This window comes from Cynoglossus semilaevis, chromosome 13 (genome assembly GCF_000523025.1).
Source record: "Cynoglossus semilaevis isolate Cse_v1.0 chromosome 13, Cse_v1.0, whole genome shotgun sequence".
NCBI classification, from domain to species: domain Eukaryota; kingdom Metazoa; phylum Chordata; class Actinopteri; order Pleuronectiformes; family Cynoglossidae; genus Cynoglossus; species Cynoglossus semilaevis.
The window spans coordinates 9,648,525-9,659,293 of NC_024319.1; the positions used below are offsets into that span (position 1 = coordinate 9,648,525).

Genomic DNA, 10,769 nt, shown 5'->3' on the forward strand with positions numbered 1-10,769 from the left:
AGGCTCTGAGTGGTTTTGGACTTTTAAGGCTAGACCTGTTCACTCCGATGTATCTCAGGGACAGGTGGCTGTTGTTTCCTACTTCAGCTTTAGATAATTAATCTTATTTAGTTACAAAGTCTAGTCTAATGAGGTTTGCTTGTTCTGGAATCCTGGGTTAGTGGAAACAACACCAGTCAATTAGTAACTGTTCAGAACAACATCTTGATAAGCTTAATGTTTAGTAAGGGATTGTTATTCAACTACAACAAAAGAAAAAAATTATGATAAAATTAATATTGTTTGGTGAAATCTTTGATTTTAAATGGAATACAATCCAACTTCCACATCTGTTTGGTCTTCTGCATCTGCAGCATTCTACATCTTCTTCTATTTTTAAATAAAGTCTTGGTATTTGTGTTGTGTACGTAAATTATAATTTGATGGTCAAATGTAAAATAAACACGGAGACCACTGATGATAAACACCTGACATGTGTTCCCTTCATTGTGTGATGGACAGGATCTGGGGATCGTTTTGTCTCGGCTCCTTGTGGCCAACGTTGGATCCAATATTAAAGACATTATGGTCTGTTATGACTTTAATAATATTTCTCTTTGTCCCAGGAAATCAAATTTCCTCATGTTTTAATGGCCAGTACAGAATTCATTTTCCTTTCCATCGTGAGTCACCACAGAAGCAGTCATAGTGATGGCACCGTTTGTTATGCTGAATGTCCAGCTTGGGATTTGGTTCGTAGGATGATTGAACCGGGAATCGACTTTATGGCCAGTAAGGAACCTCACAATCAAGCTCTCCTTCCTCCATTTCAGCTGTCAATATATGAACAATTTTCAATTTATTTCTATTTGTTTTTTTTTTTTATCAAAAATTATTAAAATTATTTTGTTAGATATTTTGATGCTTATATTTAAAAAAAAGTATAAAATACATTTAATTCATTTTAATTAGATTAATTTAATAATTTTAATTTAATTTAATTTGAAATGTTTCTTTTTTTTAATCCCATAACTACTTACAATTAGTCTTAAATTACTTAACTTACAATCATAATAAAACACAGGATTTCACACTGAACCTGAAACTTAATAGATTAAATATCCATAAATGAACTGAACCACAGTAACATAACAAGTATATATACAAGATACCATATAACAGGTGCCATTTGATGAGATTTTTACTTCACACTCTTGAATGTACTACACATCTTACAGTCCTCTTGGGTGAAGAATAGCAAACACTGTAGGCATTCCTTCACTACTCCTCCTTCGCTCCCTTGCTTCTAGGAAACCTGTGTTTTGTTACTGTGGTGATTAGACCTTGCAGTGATTGCTGCTATGACAGGTCTGCTGGAGACAGACAGGGGATTCATCAGGCTCAGCTGCCAAAAAGGGAGCTTAAATACAGCACCAATGAGGATGCATGTATCCAATCCTCTACCTCTAATTAAGCGGGTTGTCTGTGAGACTCAGGCGAGGTCACTCTATTGGCGTGAGATCCAACTCGGAGTTAATGTGGTTCAGGCAGCAGCCTCTAACAGGTCCTCTTTTTGGTTTCCTGAATAAAGAGCCACATCTGGAGAAAATGAATGTTTTATACATCTTCTTTAGGCACAAGAGACTTTTATCTTAGTCCCATTTGCATTTTGTCACCCGAGCAATTTACATTTTTATAGCATAATTAATGAAGAAGAAAGTCATTTACATCTCCTTGCTCTGCTCACCAGTACATGGTCTAGAGAGCATATCTGACTCAAAGGGTGCAGCACTGGGAAATGTGTGGGAGTGTTTGTGAACACCAGAGAGAGCGACGGCTAAGTGTGCAGAAGGAGAAATAACTGCACGATTGTTTAAAAGTAAAGAGGCTGCAGAGAATTAACTGTCATATTTAAAAATGAGACAAGAGAGCCGGGGCTTTTAGGTGCAAATCGAGGGCAAAGATGCTTTCTCTCCAATTGGCCCTCACATCAAATACACGAAGGCAGGCCTTTACCACAAATTATACCATTTAAACAACACAGAAGAAAACAATCCATGCCTATTCATGCAGTGCATTACAGCTACCACAGATGAAAAGGAATAATTCATCGTCATGTTGCCTCTGGTCAATGACCAGATTCTGTCAATAGCTGATTATCTTTTCTAATGCATAATGTATATTTTGGAAAGAGAAGTTCACAGCATAATGGAGTCCTTATCATTAAAGCAAAGCCTGTGTTGAGACACTGGCAGATCAGAAGCAGGATACTCAGGAGGTTAAGAGTATAGAAATAATAGGGTTACTTATATATAATGGGAGATGCAATTTATGTTAAGGATGAAACTTGTGCTTTGATGTTGCTGGTAGAGAAGAAAGAAGGTCAAATTGTTGCTGCCCTGAGGCTGGTGATATAGAAAGAATAAAAGGGAAAGTGTGTTAGTATTTAAGGAAGTCCGGAGAGGCAGAGAAGTACACAAGGTGGTGCACAATGTGTATGTAGATGGACAGATGGAGTTGAGGTGTGCAGTCAGAATGGCAAATGGGTTCAGGAGGCATGTGAGGTTACATCGAGGGTATACTTTTTGTTTATGACTTTAACAATAAGATTTGACCTGTAAAATTTGTCAGACTTTTCCACCTGTAGTTAGCTCTCAAAAAATTATAGGTCTTGCTAGGGTTTATTATTATTATATTATTATATAATTATTATTATTTGAAAAGAGTGACAATTATATGGCATTAACTTAAGTTACTGTGTTTGCATTAAATCAAAGAACAATAGTTTTCATTTGGTGTTCCTGGGTAAAGCTTGGGTCTGAGCACAGTAGCAGTCCTACTGGTAATGGACGTCCAAATAAGATAATGAAAGATATCAATATTTAATTGAATGAATTCATAACGTCAGTTTCAATAATGCATCTGTTGATGTCAGTCAACTTTCAGAATAATGTTTGCTGCTTCACATTTGTTCTTCCGTTCATTTTGTCACCCAGAGAGACAGCGTTTCCTCTCAGCTCTGTGAAATGTGGTCAAAAACAAAGCAGGTGGTCACGAGCTGAAGTCCATATGTTCAAACTTTTATTAGGACTCTACATGTTTGGGATTAACTGCAACTGTGTTCCCAGCTGTATCTACAATCGCGCTTGCTGTTTGCGATAAAGACAGGGATCCATAGCATAATGATTGCAGGGGAGAGAGGGTGAGTCGGGGTGAGTCTGTCCTCTTCAGATATAGCAGCAGGTGATGCACTCTGTGTACAAACCCCCTGCTGTTCCCGTGCAGTGCAGGCACATGTTTATTGATGCGGTCGGATGCCCCTGAGCGCACAACTGAGAGAAACAACCTCCATACAAAATACTCTGTGAGCAGACGACAGATGAATAAACAGGGAACAATGGCTGTGGAAAACTGAAAAAGCGCTAGAAAAAGCATGCAAAATATTGACGTCTCTAACTGACTTGAAACTGGTGCTAAATAAAAGTCAGGGAACGAGAGCAGCTGTCAGTCTGTTGGAGAGGCTGTTGGCATCATTCCATCAACCTTGATTAGATAAGGGTTTCTGAGCTCAGGATTAACGTCATATCTTTTTGCACTGTGTCTCTAATGAAACATTGGTTTGAGATCAATGTCTAATGGCAACTGAAATCAAGTGTCACTTCTCTGGGCTTTGTGGCTACTCAGTACTGTTTTAGAAAAAAGAAAAAATCAAAAACAAATCAATGAAGCAGACTCAACTCGTCATACCATAGACTCCAGAACCTGTAATTTTGTTCTGTCAAACTGTCAAACTCCTGACCTAAAAACTTATTTAGACAGGATTTAGTTTTGAGCCCATTTTATATCTGTGAAATGAGTTTTTCACTTTGGCACATGTAGCATTATCATAGTTAAAAAAAAAAACATTATAAGATTGTAAATATTGCCTTAAGGAAATGGGTGCTGTCAGCAACAACATTCTTAGACGCTCTGTCATTCAAATAATAATTAATGTATATTTAGGACCACTAACAATTACCAATATATTGCCTAATCTTGAACATACTTTATGTCATTTTGGATGATTAATTTAAAAAAGAAATAACCCCTGTGTTGCCCTATAACCCTACCTACATCTTGAACTTCAAAAGATCAAGTGTTTCCACAAAAACTGTATTGTTATCGACAGCATAGCTCTGCTTGACCTCCACTAATTCCACTTCTACCTTCCACTAATTTTACCTGCTTCAAAAGAAACTCTCTTGACTACAAGTGGTTACGACCAGACCTAATTATATCCTCAATTCATGCTCCTGAACCAGTAACTTATTTTTTCAAGAATGACAGCAGCAGTCCTAAATTAAGTACAAACCACTAGTAGAACTAGGACACTATATCCACGACTGACACTGAGCAGAAGTCAGTCTCCTTCATCGAAAAAGACTGACGTGATCACTTGTTTTTAAGCAGTGATGATTGAAGGAGGTGTAGAGCTGGTCCGTCTGTCCCTGCGCTCTCAGGCTCTCCCCTCACCTCCCTGCTGTGTTTTGGAGCTCACACCTGAAGTGACAGAGGAGGAGAGAAACCACGAAGCTCTGATGAAGCTCTGCGCACGGAGCTGCTCAGCCACTCTCTCCTCCTGTGGTGCGACTGCACCGCACACTTGGACAACAAGTCACCAGGCGAACATCGAGGGAGAGGGAGTGCGCACGTGTGACAGGCTCTGAGGCTTCGTATTTATACCACTCGCTCAGAGCGCGGGATCTCTCCACCGGGATCTGCCTTCTTTTTTTTTTAAGAGAAAGAAAATCATTTTTTGAAACATCACACGCCTTCTGCGCCGCCAGCGGATCGTCACAGCACCATGCGAGCAGGAGAGACGCGCCCTGTGCCATGCTGCACCGCTCTCCGTCCCTGCTGCTGGCTATCACCGCTGTGGCCGCACTCCTCCAGCGATGCCAAGGCTGGAGCGACGAAGATCTTCTTCTGCCGCCCATCAACTCCTCCAACAGGTTCCTGGCCAACCTGGAGGTGGACGTGCGCTTCTCCAAGAGGTCCGTGGAGGAGAGCGATGCCTCAGCCGACGCCTCCTCCCTGCAGACTCCGTCCCAGTGCAACGTGAGCGTCCAGAGGCTGCTGCCCACCTCGCTGGTGGCCCGCTGGGACAGCAGCTTCGGCTTCCAGTGTGATGTGCTCATCTACACCACCAACAACCACGGAAGGGCTTTCTACTCCGCATCTTTCAACAGGGCCATCTCTCCCGTCGTCATCGAACACCTCGGGGTCACCGGTGGTCAGCAGGAGATGCGGCTGTGCGTTGGATGCGGGATGTCCCGCTTTCGCAGGTTTGGTCAGGCCAGGGCCAGGGGCCAGCAGACCGGGGACCAGGTCACTTTCTGCTGTGTGGATTTCAGCCTCGATGAGCTGAAGGGGGACAAAAGTTGGAGGCTGAACAGAAAGCCCATCGAGTCCACACTTGTGGCTTGTTTCATGACTTTGGTCATCATTGTGTGGAGTGTTGCTGCTCTCATATGGCCGGTCCCGATCATTGCAGGATTTCTGCCCAATGGGATGGAACAGAGGAGACCGAGATGACTTAAATAATATTTTATTTTAATTAGCCTGTGCTGCCTATACTATGATTGTAGCCATTCAACTGCCCACAGGAGAAGGTTTTGGAGAGTGAAATAAAGCCTCTTATTTTTGCTGTTTTTTAAAGGAGGATTCAATACATGGCTCTGTTGTTAAAGATTACAGTGCATTGTCTGCAGGAAAATCAACAAAACAACCTGATCCTGGCCCTGTTCTTTTCTGTGAGTCCAACACTGCAATATAAAGCAGATCCATCAAGGCAGAGTTTTATAGCTTTCTTTTGCCTCTTGCATGCATAAAGAACATGTTTCTTTAGGACACTACCATCTGTGATCAGTTCAGCAATTCTCCAAAGAGCAGCACAAATTGCATAGTACCCACATATCCATATGATAAAAGAGAAAATAAGAAACTTTGTCATCAGCGTGGTGAAATTGATCATGTCACACACTTGTCAATTTTATTTGGTCTTTTATCACTCAACAACACTTCACTCAGAGAAGAAGAGGTATGTGACGGCGTATGCTGTACTACACTACACAATTGTTTACTGTTCTTTTGCAGTGACGTTAAAAGCAATATTGATAAGAAATAGGTCTGTGCTGCATAGGACTTGTAATGATATTTTGAGGTTATTTTGAGGTTGAATAACAGTCTATAGGTTTGCCTTCAGTGGTTAGCTTTGTAACAGCCAGGCGTTGGTCAAAATGGATCGGTTCACCCAGTCAACATTAGACTGTATGCTCCCCTTTTTTTCCTGCTAACAGTACTCTGTGTCATCAAACAAGAGCAGTACATTTTAAAAACTACCACATTCCTCCTTTAATAAACATCCTTTTTGGATAACCAAGGTAATGAATGGAGACTTATACTAGCCAATATTATTCTATAGTGGGACCAATGTGTTTTATATAACCTTGTAAGCCTTCCTATAGATTACGTGCACACTCCTCTCTTTAAACTGTGTTTGTATAGTTTTTAATCTTTCTAGAAAGTCTTTGCCTTATCTGCCTTGTGTAGGACTTTTGCACTAAAAACTGAACTTTAAGATATGTTGTCACATGTGAGGTTAACCAACTATATTCATGTTAAGAATGTGTAATAGTTTTTTCGGTACCTTAAAATAATATAAGTGTTGTTTATGATTGACATATACAAAGTGTTAGATTTCTAATGTCATGTTTATTTGTGCCTATTTGTAGGTTATTCGTGTTAAAATAAAAATAAAATTGATTACAGGTTATATCTTAGTCATTCCCATGCGTTATATATCTAGTCTTAATTAATTGCAAGTTTATACCGTTATGTACAGTAACAAGTTTAAAGCCTCTGGAAACTCGTTCGTATGATGAAGTGCAAATATAAGTGACATCTGCACTGTTAATAATAATAATAATAATAATAATAATAATAATAATAATAATAATGCATACGTATTATTGTTGTTATTATTAGGAAAAAAGCTCACCCAATGTTGGCATAAATAAATCAATGATGAGTAAGACTAATTGAAACTTTCCCGCTGGTTTATCTCTCTGGCATGTAGACTCCAGGGTTGCCAGATCTCAAAGAGAAAAAAAATGAAGCAACAGACCTATCACAACGAACCAACTGAGGTGGGCGATGTGGGAGGGGAACAATCGATCCAAACAACGAAGGCGCCGAGTACTAGCCAATCAGAAGCAGAGTAGGTTAGTCCGACTTGGTCTTGTTGTTTAAAAAAATACTGGCTCAACAAGACGAAACAAATTGCAGTCATCCTGAAAAATTAACCACACATTCTAATCAACCCAAAAACGTGATACACTGGCATTAAAACATGGGAACAGCCCTTCATACCTGAGAATCAAAATGGCGTACATGGCCCCGCCCTGGTAAAACAGACCCCGCTACCTGTCAGGCTGGGCACGCCCTGGTCATCGCTGGTGTACTCACGTACGAGGAAGTGGGGGCGTTGGAGCTGGGGGTCCATTAGTATTTTAGTATAACAGGAAATGTTACGCAGGAGCATTTTTACTGTTAACCAGGAGCGGTGACATGTGGTTAAAACTTATAAATCTTCGACGTGAGACAGTCAGGGACAGCATGTCCATAGCCACTGTCTGTCTTCGCGTTTTATTTCTGACGAGCGTTTTCTGCACTTTACCAGGTAAGAGGGAAGTTTATTATTAACCACTATCATGAGACAGGTAGGTTTAGACCAAACTGTTTTAAACTGTTTACTTGAGACGTTATTGTTGCCATCTTTGTTGCGTGTAGATACAGTCTTGACGTGAGTTTTGAATTATTTCCGATTACATAATTATATAAAAACTACAGGTCGTCTGCTATAGTACTGTGAATAAGGCTCGTTTTATTGAATTGACGACTGTTGTTCATTTGTCGCGAGTGTTTGATTAGTTGGTTTGTCGGTAACTGGTAGAAAGTTGTCCGAAATGTGGCATTTCCAAATCTATAATAATAACATACAACAGTATTTTGTCCAGAAACTAAACATATTGAGCCTAGAATTTGTGTTTGAGAAACAAACTGAAATAATTATTTCACCGTTTATTTCTCTAAATAATGTTAATGTGGTTTAAAATATTAACAATATTACATTAGGAATACATACAAACATGTTGATATAATTAAAAGAATATTAAAAAGCAATAATACATATTTTCTAAATCAAATAGTATAAATGATATTCATCAGTAGTAGCTGTGTCCTTTAGATTTAGAAATTCTCACACAATAATCAGTGATCAGTGTTAAGGTCAAGTTCGGGGACCAGAGAGATGTGCTGAGGATGAGACATAGGGTGTTTAAAATGGAGCTTCAATACAGAATGAAAAGAGGAAGACCCCTGGAGTGATTCATGTACATACTGAAGCAGCCATGAAGGTAGTTTATGATTAGTTGAGGGTAATGATTAGATTCAAATGAAGGCAGATACTCAACTGTGGTGGAGGAGGAGGAAGAAGGTGTTTATAAGAAGGATGCGAGACCTTTATTAAACATGGCATTAAGACAATGGCATTGTTACAGTGACGGCAGGCAGAGTTGGAGTTAGAAGATCATGGCATGGTCCAAGACGCAAGGATGATACTCTCTTTTACGAAGCATTTTACAGTAGACAGTGAGTAAGTGTACTAGTTACAATAACTAAGAGGGAGATTAATCCAAACCATGCTTTATTATAATTCAAACTGATTTTCATGTTACCTCGTATATTAGAAATTCTACTTTTATTTTGTACATCCTATTGCCCCTAATATGCTTTTGTTATAAGACCATGTTATCATATAAACCTGCCACAATGCTCATGTAAATATCATGTAAAACATGTCACGGTTGATCTTCTCAGTGTCCTCACTGAGTCCTTGTTGTTATTCATGACACCACTGTATAATTAGCTGTTGGTTTTCTCACCCAAATCTAGAATAACACCTTTGTGGTGCAGCATGCCGTTTAGCTTATGTGTCACATGTCAGATGATATGCTCTCTCTCTCTCCCTCCCTATCTCTCTCTCTCCCTATATATAATAATACATGAAGAAATATGTTTTCACTTTTGTCATTGTGAAATTTGTCTTTTATGCAGGTGTCCAAACACTGACCATCACTCCTGACAAAGGCAGCACATTCAACATTAGCAATCGTCAGGTCAAAGGCTGCCAGGTCTGCAGTGGAACAGGCAATGCAAAGCTATGTGGTGCGTTTCTGTATATAAAAGACAACTCTCCCACTTCAGTTAACTTTGGCTGTTCCAGACCTCAGGATGTATTCACAGTGGAAATTAGCCGCACTATTGGTAAGAGTTGTACTGCCTCAGAGTGATATAAATCTATTTATATCATATAAATCTTTTTTGTAACATTGTTTAAATCTGCTTTTTCAGACTGCTCCACTAAGGCATGCAGTGGTCACATTATCCAGACCGACGCAGGATCAAATCCCTTCTTGGATTTTAAGCGCAAGTTTACCTGGATCCTAAAAGCTGAAGCACCAAAAGCTTTTAAAATCAGCTTCACTGGGACAGGTCTAAGACAGATTAATCCATCTGAGAGTTGTCCAGATAGACTGAGCTACACCCTCCAGGCCGCTCAGTCCACGGGAATAGTGACTGTTGGCAAATACTGTAGGACTGGTGCCATCAGGAGCGCTCAGATACTGAAATCGGGCAGCTTTTCTCTGGAGATACCAGCAGGGCAGAGGCTGCCGAGTGGCCAGTTTGATGTGTATGTGGGGGAGGAAATCAAATGTGAGTTTCTTCACGTAATCGTCTCAGGAAGAGTTTGAACCTTTTAAACTTTACTGTCAACTTATTCGGTTTTTAAATTCTTCTTCACAGCTCTTGCCAAAGTCACGCTGAGGTTACCTTCAGGAACATCAACCTCAGAACTGCTCTCTCCAAACTACCCTGACAGCTTTCCTGATGATGATGTCATGGAGTGGCATGTTGAGGTTCCAGATAAACACAAAACAACACTAAGGTTCTCAAACCTCACAGAGCCCAGTTGTCTGAAGAAGGAGACGGCAGTGGAGTACCACATCGCAGGCAGAGCAGCCCTGGTGCTGCGGCTGAGTGAACCCCAGCAGGAACAAATAATGGGGGACTTCACCATGATTCTAAGGAACTGTGAGATGGACAGAAGACGGCTTGGGTCTTCAGGACTTAAATTGAATGTGCAGGTGTCGACTTCGAGGACAGATGTACCAGGTTTGTACCTCACCTGCTGCAGTTTTTTTATTGGTTCTAAAACTGAGGAAACATTTTGTTTAAGCCTCAGTGTTTCAGGGAAATTCAGGGTTAGTACTTTTGTGCTGTTGTTCTGCTGCAAAGATACATATATTGTGACACTTTTGCTCCAGGCCTGTTCGTTTCTGATCCTGGTTTACATAACTTTCAGGTGTTTTTAGCAACAACAAAAAAATAGAAATAAACTGATCGCAACTTCAGGTGTTTTTAGCAACAACAAAAAATAGAAATAAACTGATCGCTACAGTAACTGCTGTGCAGATCATATGCTGCTTCATGTCTGCAGTCTGCAGAAATTGTGCTGAAGCTGTAGTTTATCAATAGTGTGAGAACCTAATGTAACAACTGGTAAAATACAATGATTGGTATTTGTTTCATAGAAATGTCAAATAAGTTAGAATCATTGAAGAAAGTTCTGTGTTGATGAATGATTGTTCCAACCAAAGCAGTTTAAAACTGGCTTTAATGTTATTGCG

General features: G+C 40.0%; 2 protein-coding genes across 2 annotated transcripts in view; both read left to right on the top strand.

The window, feature by feature from the left end:
* The first annotated feature begins 2,390 nt into the window (after positions 1-2,390).
* Positions 2,391-6,784, top strand: tmem158 (transmembrane protein 158). The gene has a single exon (XM_008323472.3). The coding sequence runs from the start codon at positions 4,852-4,854 to the stop codon at positions 5,551-5,553; it is 702 nt and encodes a 233-aa protein (XP_008321694.1). The 5' UTR covers positions 2,391-4,851; the 3' UTR covers positions 5,554-6,784.
* Positions 6,785-7,073: 289 nt separating this feature from the next.
* cdcp1a (CUB domain containing protein 1a) overlaps positions 7,074-10,769 on the top strand; it is a 7,424-nt gene continuing 3,728 nt past the window's right edge. The window contains exons 1-4 of the mRNA XM_008323471.3: positions 7,074-7,699; positions 9,136-9,345; positions 9,433-9,795; positions 9,886-10,254. Coding sequence (XP_008321693.1) covers positions 7,588-7,699; positions 9,136-9,345; positions 9,433-9,795; positions 9,886-10,254 — 1,054 coding nt within the window. The 5' untranslated portion in view covers positions 7,074-7,587. The remainder of the gene's footprint in view (positions 7,700-9,135; positions 9,346-9,432; positions 9,796-9,885; positions 10,255-10,769) is intronic.

Bases quoted from the DNA above. Each gene is read 5' to 3' on its own strand.
- tmem158 (XM_008323472.3), top strand. From the start codon at position 4,852: ATGCTGCACCGCTCTCCGTCCCTGCTGCTGGCTATCACCGCTGTGGCC.